This window comes from Drosophila busckii, chromosome 3L (assembly GCF_011750605.1).
Source record: "Drosophila busckii strain San Diego stock center, stock number 13000-0081.31 chromosome 3L, ASM1175060v1, whole genome shotgun sequence".
In the NCBI taxonomy this organism is placed as follows: Eukaryota; Metazoa; Arthropoda; class Insecta; order Diptera; family Drosophilidae; genus Drosophila; species Drosophila busckii.
Window position 1 is genome coordinate 8,540,541 of NC_046606.1, and position 26,790 is coordinate 8,567,330.

At 41.4% G+C, this 26,790-nt stretch overlaps 5 protein-coding genes across 11 annotated transcripts; 2 read left to right on the forward strand and 3 right to left on the reverse strand.

The window, feature by feature from the left end:
* The first annotated feature begins 106 nt into the window (after window positions 1-106).
* Window positions 107-5,814, forward strand: LOC108600375 (TBC1 domain family member 9). Of its 3 annotated transcripts, none has more exons than XM_017987914.2 (11): window positions 107-380; window positions 850-1,016; window positions 1,566-1,824; window positions 1,881-2,439; window positions 2,496-2,644; window positions 2,701-4,102; window positions 4,162-4,382; window positions 4,448-4,680; window positions 4,780-5,121; window positions 5,182-5,276; window positions 5,340-5,814. In XM_017987914.2, the coding sequence occupies exons 1-11, from the start codon at window positions 337-339 to the stop codon at window positions 5,634-5,636; spliced, it is 3,768 nt and encodes a 1,255-aa protein (XP_017843403.1). In that variant the 5' UTR covers window positions 107-336; the 3' UTR covers window positions 5,637-5,814. The 3 variants fall into 3 exon arrangements, with proteins under 3 accessions (XP_017843403.1, XP_017843404.1, XP_017843402.1); XM_017987915.1 differs by having other exon boundaries at window positions 337-380; window positions 4,789-5,121; window positions 5,340-5,636; XM_017987913.2 differs by having other exon boundaries at window positions 337-380; window positions 4,448-5,121; window positions 5,340-5,812.
* Window positions 5,815-5,865: 51 nt separating this feature from the next.
* LOC108600376 (pre-rRNA-processing protein TSR1 homolog) lies at window positions 5,866-8,616 on the reverse strand. Its single transcript, XM_017987916.2, has 4 exons — window positions 8,453-8,616; window positions 6,844-8,378; window positions 6,521-6,787; window positions 5,866-6,451 (listed from the first exon to the last, which is right to left on the reverse strand). The coding sequence occupies exons 1-4, from the start codon at window positions 8,556-8,558 to the stop codon at window positions 5,936-5,938; spliced, it is 2,424 nt and encodes an 807-aa protein (XP_017843405.1). The 5' UTR covers window positions 8,559-8,616; the 3' UTR covers window positions 5,866-5,935.
* A 982-nt stretch (window positions 8,617-9,598) lies between these two features.
* Window positions 9,599-21,954, reverse strand: LOC108601039 (ras-related protein Rab-26). 5 transcript variants are annotated; one of them, XM_017988922.1, is made up of 7 exons: window positions 20,243-20,315; window positions 14,626-15,317; window positions 12,407-12,517; window positions 10,647-10,755; window positions 10,456-10,566; window positions 10,212-10,356; window positions 9,599-10,071 (listed from the first exon to the last, which is right to left on the reverse strand). In XM_017988922.1, the coding sequence occupies exons 2-7, from the start codon at window positions 15,271-15,273 to the stop codon at window positions 9,957-9,959; spliced, it is 1,239 nt and encodes a 412-aa protein (XP_017844411.1). In that variant the 5' UTR covers window positions 15,274-15,317; window positions 20,243-20,315; the 3' UTR covers window positions 9,599-9,956. The 5 variants fall into 5 exon arrangements, with proteins under 5 accessions (XP_017844411.1, XP_017844409.1, XP_017844410.1 ...); XM_017988920.1 differs by lacking the exon at window positions 20,243-20,315 and adding an exon at window positions 18,804-18,887 and having other exon boundaries at window positions 14,626-15,366; XM_017988921.1 differs by lacking the exon at window positions 20,243-20,315 and adding an exon at window positions 18,791-18,836.
* Window positions 21,955-22,373: 419 nt separating this feature from the next.
* On the forward strand, window positions 22,374-24,160 carry LOC108598844 (polycomb group protein Pc). Its single transcript, XM_017985598.1, has 3 exons — window positions 22,374-22,450; window positions 22,512-22,659; window positions 23,046-24,160. The coding sequence occupies exons 2-3, from the start codon at window positions 22,597-22,599 to the stop codon at window positions 24,078-24,080; spliced, it is 1,098 nt and encodes a 365-aa protein (XP_017841087.1). The 5' UTR covers window positions 22,374-22,450; window positions 22,512-22,596; the 3' UTR covers window positions 24,081-24,160.
* A 1,137-nt stretch (window positions 24,161-25,297) lies between these two features.
* Window positions 25,298-26,663, reverse strand: LOC108598782 (probable serine hydrolase). The gene is made up of 2 exons (XM_017985522.2): window positions 26,333-26,663; window positions 25,298-26,268 (listed from the first exon to the last, which is right to left on the reverse strand). Exons 1-2 carry the CDS (start codon window positions 26,447-26,449, stop codon window positions 25,375-25,377), a joined length of 1,011 nt encoding a protein of 336 aa, XP_017841011.1. The 5' UTR covers window positions 26,450-26,663; the 3' UTR covers window positions 25,298-25,374.
* Window positions 26,664-26,790: the final 127 nt, after the last annotated feature.

A 26,790-nucleotide genomic window follows, 5' to 3' on the forward strand; every position in this document is an offset into this window, starting at 1 on the left:
GTATCGCCGCATATGTTGCTGAACTGCTCCCACATAGTTCGAACTTTCGCCTTATCTCGCTCGTACAATTATTGCAACCGCTCTGCTCGCACATATTGATAATAAAACACTAACTTTGCATTAAGAATTGTTTTGTTGTTGGTGGAGCAACTGCATTGCGTTGCATACGAAATAGACACAAAGTAAAATTTCTATTATTAAAGATTACTTGTGCGTTGAACCTGAGTTTATTGGCATCACATGCGTGGAGGACAGCTTGCATGCGTTGTTTTTCACATGTGAAAAATATGAAATTGGTTTATTATTGAGACTTTTTAAAAAAGCCCAAAAAGCAAAATGTGGATACAACCCAAGGAGCTGCTGCTGCCATCGGCATTCTGGTAAGCAAGAGCATATTTGTAAATATTTTGCTGTCTTGGGGGGAGTAGCCCTAATGGATGCTGCGCCATTTCCATGCCCCACACTCTAAGTTATACCGCAGCTGATTAATGCAAAGCGCACAAATACATGCGCATACTCTAGGTATACAGCCTATATGTGTGTGGGATGGAATAACTAACACTACTATGTATATATGCATACATTTCGCTGATAGCTAATTGAGTAGAGTTCAAGTCGCCAACTCTCTGCACTGATTCCATGAGCAGCTGTTGAACAAAGACGCCAGTCCCAGCTTTAAAATGAATTGTTCTGCTCGAACAACTGTTTTTCGCTGCGTAAAAACCCCCCATAACTATACACACACACGCATGCGAAAACAAAACAAGCACCTACACACACACTTATAGTATATAGTATATATGTATACGCCGCTTTGGGTTGTTCTTAATTGCAAATTCTCTTTTCTAGGACTGCCGAAATGTACTCCAAGTACTTTGTGCTTCAGAAGCGTCGAGGCCATGGAGAGTCGCGGGGATTTGGCTCTATGCTGGTGGGCACCTTTGACAGCGTAATGAACACAAAGCCAGCACCCTATCGGATTTTACATCAGACGCCGTCCTCTGAAGTTTCTTACGGTAGGTTCGAGCTGCATTTGTATGCCTCATAGCGCGTTATCATTTTATGTGCTATAAAAAATCCACAAAAGGGGAGGAGGGTATTGTCCAGTCCGTGAGTCATTGCATGCGCCATATGTACTTCTAGGTGAAGTGTGAATTCTGCGGGAGTGTGCCACTGGGCCAATTGAACTTTTTGCTCTGCTTTTGATAATTTTGTTTATGTAAAATGTCTGGCAATGTTTTGCACTTGTTGAACAATTAGCCGGAGAGAGAAAGTGGGATATTCGACTAAATATGGCTATATAAATAGTTTCAATACTGACTAATCATATGAAAAATCTGTTTTCTAATTATAAACCAATAATGCTTTTGAAATAGGGCATTACAATATTTACTACTACTATTTATTTTTTAGTTAGTCATAAAACATTATGCAAGTTTATTGACACACCAAATCTCAATTAAACTTAATTTAAACTTTGTCTGGCCCTAATTCTACTTGCGCTAGATAATAACCGTGACTAATATTAATAAAATATCACACACGTTTTATTCCAATTGTAATAGAAATCGCTATTGGTATTACTCAGGATGAGATTGTCAAGGACTGGGAGTGGCTGCAGGCCAATCTCTTTAATGTGCTCAATGAAATGGAAAATGAGGATGAAGTGACAAATTTTACAATATGTAAAATACAATCGCTGTATACGCAAAATAATCTAGACGATACTGGTGAATCGCCAGACTTTAAAGTGATGACCGCACAGTTTCACAAAATCTTTAAAATGCCTGAAGACGAGCGTTTGGTTAATTCCTACGCGGCTGCGTAAGCAATATTATAATTGAAAATAAAGCAATTTAATAAATTTCTCCATTTTGCAGTTATGTTAAGAATAAACTACCACGCCAGGGTCAGCTGTATATATCGCTGAATCATGTTTGCTTCTACTCCTACATCTTGAGTCAGGAGATTAAGCGCATTATACGCTTTGCCGAACTGGAGGATATTACTCGCAGTGGCAACACCATCTATCTGAAGACTACCAATAATATGACGTATAATTTTACGCTGTTCTTTAATGCAACCGAGGCGCATGTGTTGCTCGAGCAACTTAATAAAATGGCCATACAAAAGCTCATACAGGATCCAGAGAGTCCAGTTGTGGATCATGATACTTCGAATTTCGCACGACATGGCGCCAAGTCCAAGAAACCTGTGCTGCTGCGTGATTTGACAGCGCGACAAAAATCCGAAGAATTTTGCATACATTTTCGCTTGCCACAAACCGAAATTTATGATGGCAAAATCAAGGCAGACATATGGACGCCATATTCCAAACGTTTCCATGCTGGCTATATTTACTTGTCGCCAAATTTCTTTTGCTTTCGCAGCGAGGTCAAGGAATTGGTTAGCGTTGTGATACCAATGAAAACTATCAAGGTAAGTGAGTTAATCTTGAATGGTAACATATAATAACAATTTGCGTTTGACAACAGAGTGTGGAAAAGAAGGATGATGGTCAGCAGCGTTTTGATAACCAAATTGTCATCTTTACGTCCGAGAATGTGCCTTTTATGTTCGCCAAAATCAACGACCGTGAGGTGCTCATTTCAAAAATTACAGATTTACTTTCGCGTATACAGATGTAAGTTAAAAATTAACCTCACCAGCAGTATTTAACACACTTAAACCTCTTTGTAGTCCTGTTAGCCGTGAACGCGCAAAATATGATATATCCTGGAGCAAGCAGACCGCTTTGCTTAATATTTACAAAACACAATTCAGCGCGGATATACAGAAGAAGCAGGAGCAGAAGCTAGCACGCTGGGAGGAACATTTTCGTGACTTTGGGCGCGGCATTGGCATGTTCCGCACCACTGACGTCATCAATCTGATTGTGGAGGGCATACCTGATAAGTTGAGACAAGAGATTTGGTTAATATTCTCGGGTGCCATACATGACAAGGAAATGCATCCGGGACTGTATGAGGATCTGGTGGAAAAGGCTGCCAGCATTAAGTCGTGCTTGGTGCATGACGAGATCGATAGAGACTTGCCGCGCTCCCTGCCCGAGCATCCGGCTTTTCAGTCCCCCGATGGCATTGGTGCCTTGAGGCGTGTGCTGCAAGCCTACGCGCTCCGTAATCCGCAGGTGGGCTACTGCCAGGCCATGAACATAGTGTCGTCAATATTTTTGCTGTTTTGTGATGAGGAGAACGCCTTCTGGATGTTGGCCAGTCTCTGCGAGAATCTCCTACCGGATTACTACAAGGACAAGGTTGTGGGAGCTCAAATAGATCAGGGCGTGCTGAACGAGCTCGTTGAAACTCATTTGTCGGACTTGCATGAGCATCTAGAGCGTTTGGGCGTCATCAAAATGATCTCCATCTCTTGGTTCCTTACCATATTCATCAGCGTCATTAGCTATGAGAGCTCACTGCAAATACTGGATTGCTTCTTCTACGAGGGCGCCAAGATCATCTTCATGGTCTCGCTGCAAATCATTGAATGGAACCGCGACAAGCTGCTCAAGTGCAAAGACGATGGCGAGGCCATGCTGGTTCTGCAAACCTATCTCGAGGGCATATACAATCCCGAGTATCAAGTACCGCCCTCCACGGACAAGCGCAAGCACGAACGCCCCCAAACGCAAACTGTTCAAACGCTTATACACGAGGCCTACACCAAGTTTGGCGAGGAGCTAACGCAACAGCGCATCACCACACTACGCAACAAGCATCGCCGCCTCACCGTCCGACAGTTTGACATTGACAATGAAAAGACCATTGTCAAGGCGCATGTCCAGAATGCTTACTTTGACCGCCAGGAGCTGCACATGCTGCTGACCATCGTGCGTGAGGAGAAGCTGGCGCTAAGATCCATGCAACAGCAGCATAATAAGCATAGCCACATGAGCGAGGCGCCACAGCTACTGCCACAGCATCCACAGTCGCCCACGCGTGCAAATGATATCATGCCCGGCGGTGGCAGTGGACGTCATGAGGCCTACTGCGTCAACTATGAAGTATTCCATACGCTCTTCACTGAGCTTACGCCGTGGCGCAAGTGCACAAGCGTCGACATTGGCGAGAAACTCTTTCGGGTAAGTTCATATTGAAAAAAGTTTATAATTTAAATAAGCAACTTCGTCTTCGCCTGCAGCTGACGGACAAGAAGGGCATTGCTCATTTGGACTTTGGTCAGCTCATCAATGCATTGGGCTTGGTCTGCTCCAGCAAGACCATGGAGAAGCTAAAGCTTTTGTTTGTGCTGCATTTACCGCCACTGTTGTCCAAGGCGGAAATAGAACGCACACGTCGTCCACGTCCACGCACCAAAGAGGATGCCGACGAGGAGGCTATCGAAGCGGAGGATTTCTTTGAGTAGCTAACGAAACTGAAAATGTTTTCGTTACTTTTTTACTTATGCTTCTTTTTTATATTTTTAGCGAGGACGCTTCCGAGTCCATGGAGGCACTGCCGTCACCCTCGGATCCGAACTTTGATGACGATGACTTTGCGCTAATTACAGCCACCAAGCATTTGCATAACCTGGCCGGCATCTCGGGAAATACATTTATGGACTTATCCAGAACTACGCCGAATCTGTCGATCAACTCGAATGCCTCATCGCTGGCGCAGCGGCACTCAACATTCTACGTGGACTTGCCAACACATGCGGGTACTGCACGAAGCGCTGATGCTGGCCAGGATGAGGACCAAGAGTTCGGCCAACGCCTACACCAGCAGGGCCGTTACGAATCGATTGACACATTTTCAGATATTTCAGATCTGGGCGCAGCTCGCATGACCCCGCCGGACACAGCACAGGCAGCCGGCAGCGCTGCTGCTGATCAAACTCTGTTGAACGTTGAGACTATATCGAATTTCTCGCAGATCAGTGATCTGGTGGCCACGCGCCTGGAACGCGCAGACTCCAATGCAACGGACACGCGCAGCTTGGGCAGCCTGGGCTATTTGCTTGATCAACCGGATGAAGGCCCCAGCAGCAGTGGAAGACACCGCCGCATACCGCATATGCGCAAGGAGAATTTCCAATTACTATGGCGCAGTATCATTGAGATATTGGGATTTGTGCAGGACGAGGAAATGCGACGTGCCTGTAAGTTAAAGTGCATATCTCAAAATGTGTCTATATTTTAAATTGTGTATTAACTGGCAGATGAGAATATCATAGAACTGGGCAACAGCAACATAAAGAAAGAGCCCAGTTTGGAGAGCTTTACACAGCTGAATCTGGGCGGCAGTAGTGATGAGGTGAGTGGCTTAAGCCATAAGCTTGCTAAGATTATTTAATAGCATTTATTTTGCATGTTGCAGCAACCTGATAGCAATGGCAATCCAACCACGCCTGCTGCAGAGCCCAGCAACACCACACGCCTGTTTGTGGCACTGGAGGAGGAACTGCGTCAGGCCAAGGCTGCAGCTAATAGCAGCGGCAGCAGCAGCAATAGCACAAATATCTCAGAAAACTGGCACATATCCATAAATCAGTTTATTGCTACGGCACTCACTTGCGAATGCATTATTAGGGCATTCCAGTCCCGCACACAGATCGTCGAGCAGATCGAACAGCTGCAAAAGAAGCGACGCAAGTGTCTATCCACCAACTATTGAGCGCAAACAAGCTACCCTATATTAGCCATACTACAAAACGATAGAGAACTGTGCAATGCGGCTTCAGCTTTTAATCGTGAATCCTTTTATAAGTATATATGATTATATATTATATACATTTATATGTTGTGTGTGTTATACGTATGCAATCCACTTTAGTTAAGCCAATTGTTTGTGAATATAATTCTATTATGCCTATTAAATTATACCATATAAAGTATGACTTATGTTAAGTGTCCGGCAGACAGTTTTATTTCAACAGATATATATATATATAATAAGTTATATACAATATTCCACTACTGTTCCATAGCAATCTGTTTCGAATCACGTCGAGCAGCTGCTGCTGCTTCTTCTTGGCGTGTGTGCTCTGCGCTGCGCACCAGGCATTCCTCATAATTCCACTTGGGGAACACACGCTTATATAGAGACATGAACACTGTATCATAGGAGCGCAGCTGGCCATCAAAGTAGCACTTCATGTGGCCGTGCGTGCCCAGCGATTCCTTAATGTGACCCATGCGGCCGCATTTGGTGCGTAGTTTGACGGGCTTGAAGTACTCCACATCCTCCTTGTAGAAGAACATATAGCGTAATGTGGCTGACTTGCGATTAATGCGCATTGGATGACCGCTGAGCACCACGCGCTTGAGCACAATGCGATCAGGATTGCAGGAGATCAGACGACCACGTGCCACCAGCGCCAATGTGGAGTCGGGATTCACCTTAAAAGCAAGCACTGCTGCTGGCGGGAACTGTATGGGCGCATAGAAGGTGGCGCAGACAGTCTCATAAGGTCGGAAGAAACGCTCGAACTGCAAGAGAGAAGTTTGTTATATAGTATAGTCGCCGCCTTTCTAGTCGCTTCTCAAAATTTGACCTACCTTATGCTTGTCGCCATTAGTGTGCTGACTATAGATGGGATTCACTACAAAGCGACGATAGCCGCACTGCACAATCAGTTGCTCCTTGGACTTGAGCGGCACCTCAGAGTCGGGCATGCGTTGCAGCACCACGTTCATCACGCACATTTGATGCTCATGTGCCAACATGCCATAGACAATAATATTGTCTAATAGATAAGCGGATTTGAAGGCAGTCCAGCGGCTCTCCGGGACATTGATGACATGTAGAGTTATATATAAACCGGGCTGAAATTTCACAAAATTTATAAATTCTGTTAATGCACTTCTATTTTTATTCTCACCAGAATTCCCTCAAATTCCTTGGCATCAGCCAGGACGCGCCGCTTGGTGCGATCAAAGTTCTTAAATTGATAGATGCGCGCATAGTCACTGGGCAGATTCTCTTTGGGATCCCAAGGTGAAGTGCGAAATGATTCGAGGCCACGATACTTTTGGAAACGCTCGTGGGCGGGCACATCGAGTGGTGTGTCTATCTCATCGGGCCACAATTGGTCTGTGCGTGCCTCCTGCAGTTTCTTAAGCGTCTCTCGCTCCTCCTGGAAATCCATCTGCTGATCGTACTTTTCATCATTAATAGCCGCTGATTCAGAAGCCACGGATGCACTATCCACATACTCCTCCGTATCCGAGTCGCGTTTCTCACACTCGTCGTCAAAGGATTTATTATCACACGACATAAAGTCCTCATCATCTTCGCCTTCGCTGTCTTCTTCCTCGTCGTCGTCATCTTCACATTCCACCTCCTCCACCTCGGGTATCCAAGCAGCCTGGTACTCACTGTAGCCTTTGGGCACGCGCTTGATGAGACGTATCTTTTTAGTTTCCTTTTGCGATGCTGCGATTTCTTCTTCTGTGGGCCACGTTTGCTCTGCATTCATGGGATCGGGTATATTCTCGTTCTGCAACGACGTCTGCTTTGCCGGATCAGGTCGATCAAGCAAGCGCACTGTGGCTGCTTCTCCATCGCGGCTTTTATCTAGCTTATAGGGATCTGGCGGTGCATCAACCTGCCCCAGCTGAAAGTCACCCAATCCGGGTATGTGTACCAAACCATTCACATTTAGCGACTGTCCACGGAGAAATCCCGTGACCTTTAGTGTACCCATCTCACCATTGGGCACATACTCCACCAAATCGCCAAACAAATGTGGACGATTACTAACATTATGCAGCACACGCTTCTTCTGTCCGCCAATGCGTCGCATTACATTCAAGCCCTCGCTGGCCGTGTCCAGTTGCATAATCTTCTCCTCAGGCAGCAGCTTACCAATGAACTTTTGTGCCGCCTGCTTGGTGGCGGGTCGACGCTTGGGATTAATGGACTCCAAATCCATTAGCGCTACCAGCGGTGTAGGTATGCCTTGAGCTGTCATCATGTTGAATACGCGTTGTCCCCAGCGATCCATGAACTCATCATCTCCAAAGGAAGCCGAGGTAAGCATTAGCGTAGTATCACACACCTTAAGATAGTCTAGCACAATTAGCTCATTGCCACGCCCCACTGGCGGCACAACAAAAGCAAAGCGTTGCTTGAAACGCGGCAGATTCATGTAAACAACACCACTGGAGCATCTTTCCACCACAATATCGCTGTCGCAGTTTTCCAATATAGCTAGCGCAGAGTTCGGATCGATTTGCTCATGCAGCGGCAGTAGGCATACCAAATGTGGAGCCGTGTTTTGGCCTCCCAGCTGGCGTTTCAATTGCAGCACCTCGTCGCGTTTGTTCTTGCGAAGCTGATTCATCTGATTGCGGCGCTGCTCCTTGCGTTGCTGCTGCTTGTGCTTGTGGGAGATAGCCTTAAGGCCCACCTTGCCTAATGTAAACAATTAGTGATCAAATTAAGAATTTAATTACATATATTATATTTTGCACTTCTTGCCCACTCACCTTTCATGGCAGTGTCGACGGCGCCTTTAGAGCGATGACGTCCAGTCTTATGCGTCTTGTTTGTTTGCTTCATCGGTCCAGGCCGATGGAAAGCGTGATCCGCCATGTTCGGCGATTTTTAATAGGCAATTTAACAAGAAAACTTAAATATTTTCACGTTGTTGTACTTGTGTACCTGCTGTTAACGTCAAACATGTGCTCTGTTAATTAACAGACAGTCTTATGGATAACATACGTGTAGTGCTGTAAATGAAAAAGAAACAGTGTTGGTAAAGCGCGCGCACTTTAGCTGCCAATTCAAAAATAAAAACACATTTTAGTCGCGTTTAACCACATTCAATGTAAATATGTATTTTTATTGTTGTTGTATATTCATATTGTATGCTGCATGCCGCAACATAACGCTGTTTAGTTGTTTATATGTAATTTACTCTTTATATGATATATGTGTTGGGGTTTTGTTGTGGAATGCATGGGCATTCATAGTTAATAGTAGTAGTAAGTAACTGCATAAGTAGAGCATGCCAAAGTTTGCATATATAGGCTAAATTAACTTAATTGCATAGAGTATAGAATAAGTTCAAGTTATACAATAATTGTTTTAGTTTTTGTTTTTCATAAGGGTGTAAATAATTTAAATACATAGTAGTAGTAAACATTTCTGTTCTTGGATTGTTAAACTTAACGGTAGGCCATAACACTTAACAATACATAGATAGAAACAAAATCATTTCAATAAATATATAAACAATAGCGTTCGAGGTTCTTTTTAAGGTAAATTGAGTGATTGTTTTGTCATTAATTGGGTTTGGTACACTTGAAAATTGAAATTGGTTTGCTTGTGGGGCAAGCATTTGTAAATGCCATTAAATAGGTGTTGGTGTATATGTTCTCATAACATGTGTCGTAGTTTCACTTAAATGTAGTCCTATATTTCACATATTGTATGTGCACTAACAGCGCTATTATTATATATAATATGATAATGAGCACGCCGGGTAAGTCAACGGCGTGCTGGACAAATCTCAATGTTGCATGATTTTGCTGCGCTTGCTGAGCTTTCTCCGCGGGACTGCTGCTGTCCCAAGCCAAAAATAAAGTATGCCTTTCTGTATATAGATATATATATATATTTTTTTTTATATGTTTGTGTATATATTACTTGTCGGCTGTATACATATATATTATTTGCCGACTTTAACTGCAACGTCTTTTTGCGTTATAAAAAATTATACATTCCCTACAATTTTCCAATTTACATACAAAATGCTAGCCATACCACACACACACACACACTATAAACGTTTGTGTGGGCCTTAAATATTTTTTGTTGCCCACGCGTGCTTTCATCAATAACCAATTACTTTTCGCTGCGTTTGTATTATTTGAAGCTCTTTCTTTCGCATTCTTTCTTTGTTTTGGTTTTGCCAATTTGTGCATTGTTTAGTTGAGCTCTTTGTTGTTGTTGTTGCTGTTGCTTTTGTTTATTTTGTGCTATAACGAATTACATATTTCTGCATTGAGCACAAACGGAACGCGCCTTTGTATTGTCACGCACAAAATCATGCACATTGAATTTTCCATCATCACCGTGGTCGTAGCCGCGGCTCTTAAGCTGCCTGCAAGCAAAAAGCGCACAAGGCACAAGAGATTGTTAATATTGAGTATCTTTTGAAAGTTATATTAACTTTTTATATATGCTGCTATGGTTGCGGCGATTAGTTGGCAACAGCAGCCTTGACTGAAGTTAGTCACTTACCTAGCTACAGCAGTGAAGGCCAACTCCACATTGAGTCCTGTCTTGGCGGATGTTTCCATGAATGGCACATTGTGCTCACGGCCCAGTCGCTCGCCATCCTCGCGCTTCACCTGTCGCTCACTGCTGCCGCAATCGGCCTTGTTGCCTTTGACAAAAGTTGAAAAGTTGTCACAAGCAATTTAATTAAGTGAGCCACAGCTGGGGCTTTAATCAAATCCAGCAAGTATTTTTAACCCAATCTCACCTATTAAAACGATGACCACATCCTCCTGCGCGTACTCACGTATCTCGCCCAACCAGGCGCGTATATTATCAAATGTGGTCTTGTTGGTCACATCATACAGCAGCAGCAGAGCTGTTGAATCAAATTAATTGAATGAAAGAAATATATTTTTAAAATCAAATTGAATTAAGCAGCCAGACGCTGCGGCTCACCATGTGCATCTCGATAATAAGCGTGCGTGACGCTGCGGAATCGCTCCTGTCCAGCTGTATCCCAGATTTGTAGCTTAACACGCGTGCCATCGACAACAACGACTTTGTTCTAATAAGCAAACATTATTGTGATTTGTTAGGTAAAGTGGGTGAATGGGAGCGTTTATTATTAAATTAATGAACCAAATGCAATTCTATTATGATTAACAGCATGCAAAGAGATAGATATGCCAAACATTTCGAGTGCTGGCTGTTGGCAACTCTATGTGCAATGTGGCGTATGCTTAATATTATAGCGCATACGCCGCCTGCAGCATACAAGCTAAACAACAACAACAACAACAAACATAGACTACTTTGGCTAGCAAAACTCAATTTCAATAAGAGCTCACATTGCTAGCTGGACTCACTCAGACAGTCTGTCAATAAAATAAATGTACAGAAGAACATTCGAGCAAATAGCTTGGCTGAGGGACCAGCAGCATATTGTCTTGATTTGGCATAAAAATCAAAATCAGCTCGAACTTTTAGCTGAATAAACAAAAAAGTCAATGCACTGTAACTGTTTAAGCAGAAGCATCATCTGCGAACTTTGTTACGATAAATAAATAATGAATTATTAATATGCATGCTATGTTAATACAGTGTATACATTAAATCTGTTAGCTTGGCATTTAAGGCACCCAGCATATAAATCAATAAAATTTAATAATGAATTTCTCAAGAAAAATTCCTCTTCTGCTTGTGGCCGTCAAGGCAACAAATTTGGGGCAATTTAATTTAAGTTCGCTTGTCAACTATAGTACCTCAAGTTGAACGCACTTGTTTATTAAGTCAGCCATAACGTACATTTATTGTTGTTGTTGGCAAAATTTATGCGCCACATGCGCCATTAGCTCAAACTGGCAAGAGTTGTAACCAAAAACCACACAGACAATAATAATAAGTAGGTATAATAAATATGCAACAACGACAACAACAACAACAACAACAAATGGTAGTAAGTAGGGTGAAAGCAACAGACAACGAGACCAAAAACATCAACAAGTCCTTTTCAAGTTCATATATAGCACTGCTTTCTTTCTTTTTAATAAATAGCCCCCAAGGAACAAGTCCACAGCGAACAACAAACAACAAACAGCAATAGCAACAACAACAAGAACAACAACAACAAGTACTTATATCGTATTTAAGAAAAGTTGGATGGGTAGGAAGTTGGAGGCTAGGCAAGCGCCTAAAGAGTAGAAACCACAGCAGCTGGAAATCATGAAATCCACAAAGCAAACAGACAAACAAGCTAAAGTACATATATACATATTTATATGAGCTTAAGATATGTTAATGTCGACAGTAACATGTAGTATATATATATAAGTAGATATAAGGTACACACATAAAGTAGGTGAAAGGTGTGAAAGATGATGAACAGTCAGGTACAGGTAAACACACAAATGTATGAGGGGAATAAGTTTAGGTTGGAGCTGGTGCAAAGCCTTGACAACTGTTGACAGCCAGCAGACGCACAGTTAGACATCAAATAATGAAGGCGGGGGATGGGGAATAAGAGCGGGAGAGAGAGAGAGAGAGAGAGAGAGAGAGAGAGAGAGAAAACACACACAGAGACACAACAATTAGCAATGACAATAACAAGAACATCATTAAGATAAATGGAAATAAGCACACTCCACACAATAACACAGAGACAGAGAGAGAAACAGAAAGAGAGAGAATCAGTTTGAGAGTGCAAGTAAAACGCTTACCCTAAAATCAATGCCAACTGTGCTCAAAAAATAGCTGGGCACATAGCGACCATCGCGAAAACGTATCAACAGCGATGTCTTGCCCACTCCCGAATCGCCCAGCATTATAACCTGGCCAACGAAAAATCAGCGACAGGTGCCGTTGCAGCCATACAAATTGTTCATGTGCCAAGTGTGTGTGTGAGTGTGTGTGCGTAATAAAGAGAAATTGTTGAATATTATACAAAGCATTTATTTTGTGCATGTGTGTGTTAATTGGGTCTGAGCTCAGCTCATTAGGCGCCAAACCTATTTATTATTTATTAAACTGCAGAGCTTTAAGTTCACTAGTAAATATTTTTCTTTCACTTGGTTTTCAAGATTGAATTAGTTTCCAATCAATATTAAGATTTCTTTTTTTGCTGAGCAAATTATTATTTTAATATGCAGCATGAATTTAAAGCTGACAAATAATTTATTGAAGTGTTCTAATACTAATAGACATATTTTTATTAAACTCTTCTACAAATTAAGTTATTCTTCAAATAGGAACATTTGATTTAATTATCTGAATCAATCAGTTGTGAAGTCATTGATTTTTTGCTAACTCTGAAGCAAGCTGAACTCTTATATCGTTCAATGCAGTCAAAGCAACAGCAATGCTCTCACTAGCAGAAGAGCAAACATAACTTACATACATAAGTGGGAGGCTGGCAGGTAGGCAGCAAGCAAGGCCACTGCAGTTCAGTAGTGTATGGACAGTGGGCGATTAAGCAAGCAGTGCACGTGTTGCCAGAATAATACTAATAATGAATGGCTTCAATATATTTACTTTAGATGCTTTGTTGTTGCTATTGTAAGAAATGACTTAAAAATTGAGTGCTAAATTATTTAAAATGCAACTATCGCTGATGGCTATGAACATGTCAACTAATTACAGAAAATTTTGTTGAATTATATTTTTACATTATTCTAATAATGAAATGTTAATGTCCTATAGAAGCAAATAGAACGAGCGCAGATGCAGTCCTGCTGTAAACTGTTGGTATTTATTTCCATTTTGACGCGCAAAGCTTGTCAGACCTGTTGGCAGCTTTTGTGGTTTGCTACCCCTTTGTCTACAAAGTGCTGTCGGTGTTGTAGCTGCTGCTAAATAGTTGCGGTTTGTCTGGTGTGTTTGCTTATGCTGAACTCTAATTGGCAGCTTGTGCAGTAATTAGCTGTAAGCCAGTTTGCGTTTTTGCTTCTATGCTGTGTAATTAGAACTCAAAAAAGAAAAAATGCTGCTCATGCCACAGCAGCAGCAGCAGCAGCAACAGTTGGCTTTGACTGCAAATTAAACAAACTTTATGCAAAACTGCTGTTGGTTGTTTGAATTAAGGCAGAATATGTTCAACTCTTTCAAAGCATAAGTTATATTTCATTTGATATCAAAGGAGTTGTGCTAACTCAAGCTTTAGCTTGCTCACACACATTTCATTACAGCTGACTAAACTTTCTTTTCACAGTGAAAAATAATAATAGTAATTGGATTCTATGCATAACACTCAGTTCATTTACATAGCATAAATTACTAAGCAGCCGCTTAGTAAGCCCTCAACTTAACCTGGAAGCTAAACTAGCTGCGCTGTCTGGGGATTCTATCAAAATAAATTATAATGCTGGGAAAACTGGTGTTTGTTTGTGTTTATAGCGTGCAGTTGTGCTTGATGCTTATTCATATTTTTTATGTTTTATTTTATGTCTGCAGCTGTGCAAAGGGACGCAGCGCCAGAGAGAGAGAGCGCGTCAGGCATTCGTCGTAATGCGCTAATGAAAAACATAAAGCTTGCCACTTGCCACTTGCCGCATGTCCCTTGGCTGGCATTTTATTTATACTTATACTTATTCGCACAGCAATAAAATGCTTTGAGTAAAAGTCTTTTTGGCTTAATTTCCTTGCTATTGAATTTGATGGTCTGATTATCCTGATTCTTCACTGGCGCCTGTTTATGTAAATCGCTTACGAAAAAGAGCTTAAAATGCCTGAGCGTGTGGCATGCAACAATACAACATAAATCAATTTGTGGCTTAAGGTAAGCAGCAGCAGCAGGCGTCTCTCTCACTCAGGCAGCTGCTTATAAATCTTTTTGCTTTTGCTTTTAGTTATTGTAATGCAAATTGATAAATTTGTATGCGCACAAAGCAAAGGATTTGCCAAAATGTGTTTGTGTGTGTTCGTGTGCGTGTGTGTAAGTCACCTTGCCCATGATATCAAAATCTTCGTCTTCGTCATGCCCCGGAGTGGATGAGATCATGCGAATGAGCGCACGTCCGGCGGATTTACAGAGCGTTGCACCAGCGCCATCATGGCCAGGCCCTGTGCTTGAAACAGCGCCGCCCGAAGCGCTCGCAGTGCCACCAGCAGCAGCGGCAGCGCCAGCACCTGATCCGCCACCTGTATCCAAGAGCGGCTGCTGCTCAGCAGCTACAGTTATGCGCATGCTATTCAAAAATCGACTGCTGAAGCCATTGCCAACAGTTTGTTGCTGCTGTTGATGATGTTGCTGTTGCTGTTGTGATTGTTGCTGCTGCTGCAGCGTTGGGGAGCTCATGTAGTCGGGCAGCAGCGGCTGCTGGGACAAAGACTGCTGACGCTGATGCACTATGACGCTGGGACGACGCTTCGGATAGCCATCGTCGTCGGAATCGTCCGAGGCAATGCCATTAATCTTGTCCAGCGTTTTGGGTGGCAGCTGTCCGGGTGTTATGTGCTGCCAGGTGGGCTTGACGAGCGACTCCCGACGCGTGGGCGATGCTGTAATCAGCGATTGCTTGCGTGTGGCACCAGTCCCCATGCTGGTGCCAGCTATGGAGTCGCTGCGATAACGAGTTTGTTGACGCCGCATCTTTCTTTACAAAGAGTGTACCAACTGGCTGGCTGGCTGGCTGGCTACGAATGCAAATTGGTTTGATTCAATTGAAAACACGCAAACGCTAAACTACGAGAAAGAAATATGGTATTGGTATGTACATAAAATAAATCAATATATCAAGGTAGAGCAGAGATATTGACACAGCGCTGACGAAAACGAAAACAACCCTAAAAACCTAACACCCAAAGGCGAAATGGCAAAACTTTCTGCTGAACGCATAAATCAAAAGGCTAAAAGAAAACTTTTTGGCGCAAAAACTCATTAAAAATCAGCAGCAGCAGCCAGCAACGAGCCGCTGAGCTGAGGTGAGAACTGAGATGTTGCCTCAAAAATACACGCGGCGCTTTGTTTATTATTTTTGCATGTACTACATACTTTGTAAATTTTATTAGCCTGGCAGTTATAATTTATTTTTGCCAGTTGGCAAGTAAATTAAAATTAAAATTCAAATGCCCTCCAAACTTTAAAGCGCGCTTAGCTCCCAAATTCTGTGCACAGGTGCAAATTGTACATAATTGCCTTGGTAACAACAGCAGCAGCAGCAGCAGCAGCCAGACCCAAGAACTTGCCAGGCAGGCAGCCCCAGGGCTAACAGCTGCCATTGTCGTTGACAAACACACACACACACAGCCCCAGCACACACACACATTGCTGTGGTTAGCTGCCTTTGCATGTGTGTGAGTGTTGTAGGCGGCTTAGCGAGCGTGTGGCTGCTGACCACGTTGCTAAATCAACAGTTGGCAAGCTAACCGCAAAGCTAACAAATAAGCAGCTCAAAGGCAGAATTTCGGTTAATAAAACTAGCATGAGCATGAAGAGGGTTTTGGCCGGGCCGAAAGGGTTTGCAACATGTGTGTGCTGACCACAGTTTGGCCATGAAACAAACGCTCAATCACAACAGCAAATACAAATATGTTGATTCTGCAGTTTGGATTATAAAAGGGATTGCCAAAAAGGCTGCCAAGCAAAAATATTTCAGAAGCGCTGCAAGTGTTGGTCCCAAATACTTTAGAAAAGTTGGCAAATTTAAATCTAAAATGACAACATGTTTGACTTTGATCAAACTTTAGTTCATACGTTGAAATAAATTTTATAAGCAGCTTTAAAATATAAGTTTTGCTCTCCCCACTTTTTGTTAAGCGTCTTAACAGCAAAGTGCAGCCAAAAAGTAGCAAGCGTCGATATGAAAAATAATATTGTCAATATAAATTCATATAGTATTCGATTTCTCAAGGCTAACTGCTTGACAGCAATATTTGCAGCAAACTGCAATAGCGTTTGTTGTTTGCCAGCTCGGACTGATTGTCAATTGAACTTTGTTGCACGAGTGCATTAGAGAACATTTTATTGAAGACAAAAACGTGAGGCAGTGTAGCGAAACATTTGCCCCTCACTGTGCCCCTGCCTGGGGTAATTGTGTGCGTGCAAACTTGACGCTGCTGCTCTTTAAATGACGTTCGACGCCTGTCCCGCACGTGATCAAAATAAATAACGCTCTGGGGCATATGAGGCAGGTAAGAATGCCGCCCAAGTGCTCGTCAGACGCACATAATTTGAAAATTGATATCACTTGAAGCGCTGTTAGTGCAAAGTTCAACTTTATTATAAGAAAAATTCCAAATTACAAGCAGGCGCAGCCGTTACTGTAAGACTCTTTACAAAAAGCGCTTGCAGCACAAAGCACAGGCTCCCATTTGTGCACATCAATTATAAGACTCAATACTTTTTTGTACAGAGTCTGAAAAAAAAGTGTACATTACCCAATTAGGGCGCAATGCAGGCAACAACAAAAAAAAAGTCTCAATTTCATATTAGCTTTTAGTTCAAGTTGCAAAAAAGTATGCAATACATATTTTAAGGATTTAAGACTGCATCGGCACTTAGTTGCCTTGGAAAATTGACCTTGCCATTGCTTACTTAAATGTAATCAACTTAACATGTCAAACAGCATGTTGAGCAAGAAAAACTTTTTAATTGGATTGCGCACAATTTATGCTTCAGGCAAATGACCTGCAAGTCACAAAAGCCAAGTAACTAAACCGAAATAACCAAACAATAAATGAGGAAAGTTGTAAATAAATTGAACACAGCGCAATGTCTGGCTGAAGGACAAGCTAAATCAAATGGATGTTAACAAATATTTTACGTTGTAATTAGATAAAAGCGAGCGCATACCAAAAAAAATCTAATGAACCCTAGCAAGCATGAAATGTTGCTCACACACACACACACACTGTCTGTGTTTCAATCACACGCTCAATCATGCAGCTAAAACGAAGGCAAAGTACGCAGACAACAGCCCCAGCAGACAATGGCAACCTGATTACATGGACAGCTTTAAGGAAACATCGAGCACAAGCACACACACTCACATAAAGTGAAGTATTGTCTGTGTGTTTGCGTGTGTGTTGGGTACTGCTTTTAACAGGAAACTGTTTTTGTTGGGCATTGACAATCGACTGGCTTGCATTGATGAGCGTCTGCTTTTAAGCATTTTATGTCATTTTTAAGGCAAACTCGTTAGAAAATGTTGTACAAGAATAATAACTAAACAACTGATGCTAGCTAGCACATCGCTCTCCCTCCCAGTTTGCCAACAGCAAAAGCAAGCCGCCAGAGATTTGTGTTCGTAATCGGCTTAAATTGCATTTCCAGTTGCCCAACTCATGGGAAATTCTGCAACAAGACACTTGGGAGTCGAGTTCAGCCCTCCCCCAACCTTGTGCTATACACAAATGTGTATTTAAAAATGTCTTCTAATTGCATAGATTGGGGCGCTTGTTGCAGCCCTGAACTTGAGCTTTGTGTGTAGTTAATTCAATGGAAATACAGGCTACAATAAATACATAAATGTTGGCCTTCATTTATTGTAGAACATATTATTTCAACTGCTGCGCATTTTGTCTAATGCAATTAATGCGCATAAGGCTGAATTAAAATAAATAATTCTGAGAATTGCAAACAAGACCGCCAGCAATTGAAATCCATATAATTTTAAATAATATTTGTAGTTCTTAGCACAGCTTAATAGTTCTCAGAAATGCTCACAATGTTTCATTCAATGCACAATTTCAAAGGAAATATAAATTGTTTGTTATTTGTTAGCTCAACGTTGATTATGCTTAACTACGCGCTGTAATAATTTGATTAATTAGTATGTTCAGCTGCTACACACACATACATATACACACAAAAATCAATTTTATATATGCTGCGCATCATAAATTGTTTTCATTTATTTATAAACGCGCACAGGACCTTGTCAAATAGCCCAGACACACACCCACAAGCCCACAAACAAAGGTGAAGCCACCAAAAATAGCTGAAAAATTGCTGCAGCTGATGCGACGCGCTCAAAGGTATGCAATGCAAATTTCATAAAGCAAAATGCGTGTGCGTAAGCGTGTATGTGTGTGTGTGTGTGCTTGTTAAGCGCGCGTGTGCTTGTCAGAAAGGTGAAACAATGATAGGAAAAAAGTTCAAAGCCAACGTTTTCACTTTACGGTCTTCAGCGAAATAATCTCAAAACTTGCACAAAGGAATATGGAAAATCTTTTTCCAACACTGCGAACGCGATAGCGAATCAAACTGCCAGCAGCAGCGCTCAAAACTAAACTGAACACGCAGCAGCATCCAGAGCAGCCGTCTGGCTATGACCCGAGCGGAGCCGAGACCCTTCGGCAGTTGGCTTTGAAACAGCAGCAGCCCTGGCCTAGAAATGCGACCGACAAGCTTAACAGTCGAGCACGCGCCGGAACCTCGACAAACGAACGGGGGATGCTGGACGAAGGGTCGGTTCAATGTATCTGGAGCAGGTGGCTCGGCTTGTGGCCTCCAAAGCCAAATAAAACTGTTGCACTTGAACTTCATCGCCTCAACGGGGCCAATGTGGCGTGGCGTATCCCAGCTGATGCGAAAGTGAAAGCCGGCAACAGGTTGTGTGTGCATGCATAGAATTCTTACGTGTTGCCTGCTTGGAATTATAATGATGTGCTGTTGATTATGTCAAGCATTTTTGTGTGGAAATAAGTGAATTATTTTAATGGCTTACTCGGAAAAAAGGCATTTTAGCTAAAATTCCATAGGTTAAATGCTTTAACTATACCCTTTCCATTAACATTTACAATTGAATTACAATATTATATTTTGTAGCTTTAGATTTGGATAGGCCATAAAAAACGAAAACAATAAAAAATCTTTGTTTAACGTAATTAGCCATTGACAGCTACTCAATCAACGTTTATTGGCTCATCAATGTACTATGGGACAAGCGTCGCTTTTACATGGCAACAATTTAAAATAAAGTTCGTCTAAAATTAATAAAAGAATAAATTAAATTAATATATTTTAGCAAGTTGATTTGCAGAACATGTCTCTGTTACAGTAGTCATTGTTGCGTTGGAACTTTTATTATAACAAGTATTACGCTTTGAATTTTTAATTTTTAAAACTAATTTATGCCAATTAAAGCGTTTAAATACTCCATAGTACACTGAAGCGTGACGCATCATAAGTGTCATTGTAAGTGTCAGCGACACACACATACATACAAGGTTTATTTTTATATTACGCATAAAATCAATGTGAATTACTCTTTGGTGATTTTTATGTTTGTGTGCCTGTGTGTGTGTGAGTGCTAAAAATAGCCCAACGGTAAATACACCGAAATGTTGCCCAACGTTTAAAGAGCATACAAATATGTTGCCTACTTGACGGCGCAACTTTACTCACAATCAGTTCAGTTCTTGCGGTCTCTTGCTCAATTACAGTTATACACACAGCGAAACGCACAACAAAGCCACAATATAGGATTATGATTATTATTATATGGTACAAGTGAAATCCAGCCAGGCGTGATTTTGTTAGCATGCACAAGCGACAGAGTTGACAACCCTCTCAGGCCCCTTCCCCGTTTACTATGTAGTTGCTGTTGTTGACTTACCGTTAGCGCAATGCCCACTGTGGCCGAAAAGGAGCCCAAACGAAACTCGCCCGTGTTGTATTTGACAAGAAAGGAAGTCTTGCCCACACCCGAATCGCCCAGCAGTATCGTCTTGTGATTAACAGTATCATCAAAAGGCTGCACATTGTGCGTGTGCGACGGCTGCTGATGCATATCGACCTCGTCATAGCGATACGAGCGCCAGCCATCATCATACTCGTCCTCCTCGTAGTCTCCAGTGCCGTACGCATAGAGCTGCATGGCTTCGCGCGAAGGACGATAGCCTGGATAACCGGTGGCAGTTCGTTGAACGGGCGCCATTATGCTCTCGTCATGGTAATGATGGCTGCTGCTGCCAAAGCTTTGCTGGTGTGAGACGGGCGCAGCGGGTGGATTGTAGCAGCCGTCGCCAAAGGGACGGCGGCGCAGCTCCTCAATGCGCGCTTGTGTGGTTTCCGCATCCTCAAAGACGTCATCGCTCATGCTGCTCGCATCGTCAGGATGCGGATTTGTTGCTGCCATTATTAAATGGGGCTTGTGTCTTGGCTAAAGCCAAGCTGAGCTTTTTACAGTGTGCTTTTTGCTCTTACGAGCAGTCTCTAAAGCTTTCTCTCTCTCTTTCTTTTACTTCCTTGCTCTCTTTATGACTTTGACATTTGGCGTTGTGGCACGTTTTCTGAATGAATTTGTTGCAGTCGATTGCCGTGGGGGTGTGTGCCGTATTTTGATTATTAATATTTATATTTGCGCTAAGCCTTAATATTAGTTAGATTCCCTAAACGTATATTCGTTAGTTTGTTTCAAATTGAACTTTGCTTTGGTTTTGGTTGCTTGGTGTTTTGGTTAAAGCCACTAAGTAATTGGTATTTATATAAATTAGTAACTACCTAAACATATTGACTAAATTTATGCTATTATCTGCTAATTGGTGCTTTTTTCATTCACTAAGTTATGTTAAAGTTAAGTTTTTTCTTTCGTTTCCGCATACAGCAAATTAAAACTGCACTATGCTTGGTGTTTTGTTTAAAGCTTTTTGGTTAAATTGGTGTTTCACGTTAAAGTCGATTTATGTTTTTATTTTTTTCAATTGTAGTGTTAAAATATTGCATTTGATTCTTGGCATGTTTTTGTTCTTGTTGTTTCACTATCACAGCATAAATAATAAAAATGTCGCCAATGGCGTCGGCACCATCTCCTGCGTCGCACTAATTAGGCACAAGCAGCCAAGTTGAGCCCCCGGCCGCTTTTCCACTTCCACCATTGCATCCGATGCTGACGTCTTCATTTCTTTATGTTGTTATCTGTCAAACACACTGTCCCTTCGCCCGAGCGCCACAATTGGGCCGCATTATTTACCCGAGAACAACGACGACCAATCTATGACGACAAACCAGATCCAATTGACGAGGGCAGCAATAACAACGTATTACTATGGGCTCGACATCCTTTATAGGTCATTGTTTTTCTTGATATATGTATCTTCAAGTTTCGAGTAATAAATAAGTCTTGCGTTCTTACTCCTGTGGTACAGCTTTTAATTGCCACTTAGAGTGTTTTCAGTGCAAAAGATAGCCATTATTCTTATTTTCGTCGATTTATTCCTGTATTTGCTTTCCCATTGATTGCTGCGCGACAGCCAGTTCGTGCCTTTTTTCACTATTTACACATTTCTAAGCAAATAAGAATCGCGAAAGTATATGCACAAATATAATAAGTTTGTTTAAATACTAAAAAAACGAATAAATAATTTAAACGGCTTTTGTTTACTGAATTGTTCTGCAAACGAGAAGCAATTGTGTGAATCGTTATTTTCTTGAAAATGAATTAAGCTTCCATTGGTGCGAGCGAGATGCAAATATCCTCGTAGATATCGAGCAATGTACTATCGACCAGAAATTATAGTTTATTCTTGAGCGACTATCGATATATATTAACTAACAACCTATTATTCAAAATAATAATTAAAAGAGCCTAATAAATAGAGGCAAAAATCAACATAATTAGTTTTACTAAAGTGTTATTCTAATTATAGATCCTGCTTTTATATCCACTTAAAAATGTATATGTTTTTTTTACAACAAGGTAAAAATGGTAGTTGGCAACAGTGGCAAAAATCGACAAACCTCGATTGTTTTACAGCTCTAATATTATCAACAAGCACACTGTCATCTGTGCAGCGATTTAAACAAACCACGGAAAAGTCTAGAGGTATATGTGAATGATAAGAAAAATGCAATTAAAATTTTACTAAGTGACAAAAATATTACAGAAAACACAAATAAAGTATCTATATTATCAAATTCAACTAAAGTATAAGAAAAAGCCTCAAAATCGGTAAATTGGACGGCAACACGATGGGCAGCTCTGACGATCGCGTCTATGCTGCGGAGAAAATCATCCAGAAGCGCGTTAGAAAGGTATGTAGATCTTAAAAGATAAACAAAAACAAGAAAGAACTGCAATTGCGACGCAAATAAATTTGCGCGCGACACATATTCTAATTACAAGGTCGTATGTCCTTCGAAATTTCGAGCAGTCCATCTGCTGGCAGCTGCGCTTATGTATGTCTCGTGCTGCAACCACCATTTGCGCTGTGTACATGCGTGTCTCCGTTTGCGTGTGTGTTGTTTTTGTTTTCAATGCGCTGCGCTGCGTTTTCCATCGATGGAAAATCAATTAGTTTGTGTGTGAGGGCGTGGGAAAATGTTTGTGTCTTTGGTACGCGCCAAATATATTCTTTAATTATGAATCATTTTTAATTCAGTTATCGATTTGAGCGCTCATATGTATTTTTTTTTTGCAGGGTGTTGTGGAGTATCGCGTCAAGTGGAAGGGCTGGAACCAACGCTACAACACCTGGGAACCTGAAGTAAACATTTTGGACAGGCGTCTTATCGACATCTATGAACAGAGCAATAAGTCTTCTGGCACTCCGTCGAAGCGCGCTGCTGCTGCTGCGTTAAAAAAGAAAGAGAAAGAACCTGATCCAGAGCCAGAATCCGAGGAGGATGAGTACACTTTTACTGGCGACGATGTACCTGAAACCAATCAGGCGAGCACATCAGCAGCGGCTACACCTGGCAATGATGGTGTTGACAAAAAGGAGAAAGACCGCAAGCATCATCACCATCATCATCACCAAAGCATAAAGTCCGAACGCACCAGTAGTCGTCGTTCCGAGTCGCCGTTGACTCACCATCATCACCATGATTCAAAGCGGGCGCGAATCGAGCATAGCTCTTCCTCAAATGGCAGCTCCACACATAATGAGAACTCCTTTGTACCCGAGGCAGACACCAATTCATCCAGCTCAGAGGATCAGCCCCTCATGGGCACCAAGCGCAAGGCCGAAGTACTCAAAGAATCGGGCAAAATTGGCGTTACCATTAAAACATCACCCGATGGACCTATACACAAGGTGCAGCCATTGACGCAAGAGCAGGCAAAAGCAACGGATGCAACTGTGCAATTGCCGAAGACCGAGCTGCAGAGCACACCGGTTTTCAAAGAGCCAGAGTTAGTTGAACCAGTTGTAGCTACCTCCACGGAAGAGGACGACGATGAGTCCACAGCATCGGCTCCCGTAGTGACCGAGAACAACAACATGCCAAAACTAAACAGCGCTCTTGCTTTGACACAAAAAAAGCCACTAACACCGTTGTCGCCCCGTGCATTGCCACCGCGCTTTTGGTTGCCCAGCAAGTGCAACATATCGAATCGTGTGGTTATCACAGATGTGACAGTCAATCTGGAAACTGTCACCATACGCGAGTGCAAAACCGAGCGAGGGTTCTTTCGCGAGCGTGACATGAAGGATGACTCCTCACCAGTTACTTGATGTAAAAAGAAGAAAAATTTTGAATTGTAAATAGTTCTACAACAAAATTCTATAACAAAATGTTGCGAAGCATTTTTCTATTTAAGCATTAATTTATTTATTGTATTTATTTTTAGTCTAGCAATTAATTTGTTATTTTATTACAATGTTTAAAGCGCAGTGTATGTGTGTTGGGCAGCCTTAAAGGTTGTTTATTATTATTATGCTGCCTTTAGGATTGTTCAACGCTTCAGCCAGCGCGTAGTTGTATGTCTAGTAGTTTAGCAGAGTATCTACATCCCTTATATTAAACTTATACACATTCGTATGTATTTTTTTTATAATAGTTTGAATCTGAAAAAACCAAAACACTCAATTATTCATAACTGATGCAATTGCTATTTACGCTTGATATACACACATTTATATTATACAAAAAACATTTATTTTATATAATTTAAAATTTTATATTAACTTTTGTATATTTATCGCTGGTAATGTTGCAGATCAGCAAAAACCTTTGTTATATTTACAAATAATTGTATATTTTTATAAAGCTTTCTGATTTGTAACATTAATATTAGAACTCAGCATAGTTTTACATATTTTTTAAACTTTTGTTTTTATGCACTTTGACATATTTTATACAAAACCCAAAATGGTATCTTAAAGTGTGCTAATGTATGTAAAGATATCTTTGATCCCATGAAGCATGTATAACTGATAAACTAAGTAGATTGGACAATGTTCGTCCGCCTGTGTGAACAACAAGTTATCACAGACAAAATCAAGCTTTTGTATACCCAAAAGCAAAACGAGCTTGTTTTGGAAATTCAAACTTCCTGTATGGGGTCGCCCTTTGGTTTGTGAATCCCTAGTCAAAGTGTATTAAAATATTCGCTGCGTCTAGGTTTTACTGTGCGCTTGTAATTAACGCTGATTTCGATTTTGATTTACTTTGCAGTGCAAAGCAATGCTATTAACATCAGCACTTAAACACATGACAAACATTTGTTTAAATTGTTTCCCTTAACTATAATAATTTGTAAGTTTTTAATTTATAAGCATGTGCATAGGATATTTATTACCTATTTTCAGTTGCACTTGCAATTCCATACACAAACAGCAAATTTTACACAATAAAACACTTTCAAGTTTGTAATTTATGCTAATTTTAATGTTATTGCTAGTGTGAACAGTAATTAAATTAAATAGCAACAAAATAAAATTGTCTATAATTAAGGGAAGGGAAAAATATTCAACAAAATATCGTTAAATATCATTATTTGTACATATTAACTTTTTAAACATCGTCTTACACGGGTCTATACTTATTTATAAACGAGTTTATAATGTGTGCCACCTTTTCGGGTTCATTCAGATGCACATGATGTGTTCCCTCAACTTCGTAGTATTCGAATAATGGATTCTTTCGTAATACCTCCAGTGTGGCATCGTAGTATTTCTTATCCTCATAGTAGGGTGCCTGCAGCGCTTTAATAAATAAATGTGGTGCCTTTATGCGTGTGGCCATCTCCAGCACGATGTCAAGCGAAAGGGTATAGATCATAGAGGCTTTAAGACGAATATCACGAGAGAAGTAGAATTTATGTGGCTCATGGGTAGAAGGCTTGCAATTGCGTTGCAGCAAATATTTGCAGGCCTCCATGTCCACGGATTTGTTGGTGCCTTCATGCAGGCGCTCTACCAACTGATCCCATTCATAGGCTGGCGGCTCAGAGCCACTACGCAGTCTGCGCTCTATCTTCATGCCATTTGCTAGACGCTCAGAGAGCGTATTCACAACTTGTTTTGGATTTCGTACGGGCGGTTTTAGTACATCAAGACCAATAAACATGTCAAGTTTTTCCGGAAACAGCGAACCAAAGACAAAGCCGTTTATAGAGCTCATAGAGTGACCAATCACAGATATTTTACTCCAATTGTATGCCTCCATAATACGCAACAGCAGCTGCACATAATCTATTGAATGGTACACCACAGCATCCGGCAGCCATGTGGATAGTCCATGCCCTGGCGCATCTATGCTGAGAAACGACAAATGTGGTGGCAATAGCGGCGCAAGCGTGTCAAATGTACCAGCATTATCCTGCCAGCCATGCATGCCCACAATCGGCCGTACATGCTTTGGTCCATACCACTTGCCAGCCACAAAGCCCCAAGGTACAGGGATTTTTATCTCATCGTACTGCAAAGTGAATCAGAAGTTATCTGTCTGCCGAGGTGAAAGTGCGTTTATTCTGGTTACCTACATGTTTGGTAAGCGTCTTTAGCGAGCTCACTGAACTTGATGCAAGACGCTTGGTAAACTTTAATTGTGTGCCATTTGTGAGTTGCTGCAACAGTCCTCGAGTTCTCAGAGCTGCCATGTCTAGTTGGTTTATAATAATTGTATAATATCTACACGGTTGTAACAAAAAATCCCTCGTAAACGATGATGAAATACTACGTCAGATTCACCGACGATAAGCACTTTGACTTGAGGACAGACGAGCAACTTGCAAATACTCTTTATACTCTTTTTAAGATATTTCAATGAGCTGCTGAAAGTAACACTCTCACTAACAATTCCTTAAAGGCAATAAAAATAAATTGTCTTTTTTTAATTTAAATTACAAACGAAATTAAATTATTAGAAAACTCAGATCAAATTAAGCAAACGATAATTTAATTTATCGATAGGTTGAAGCACAATTGCTCTCTTTGCTCA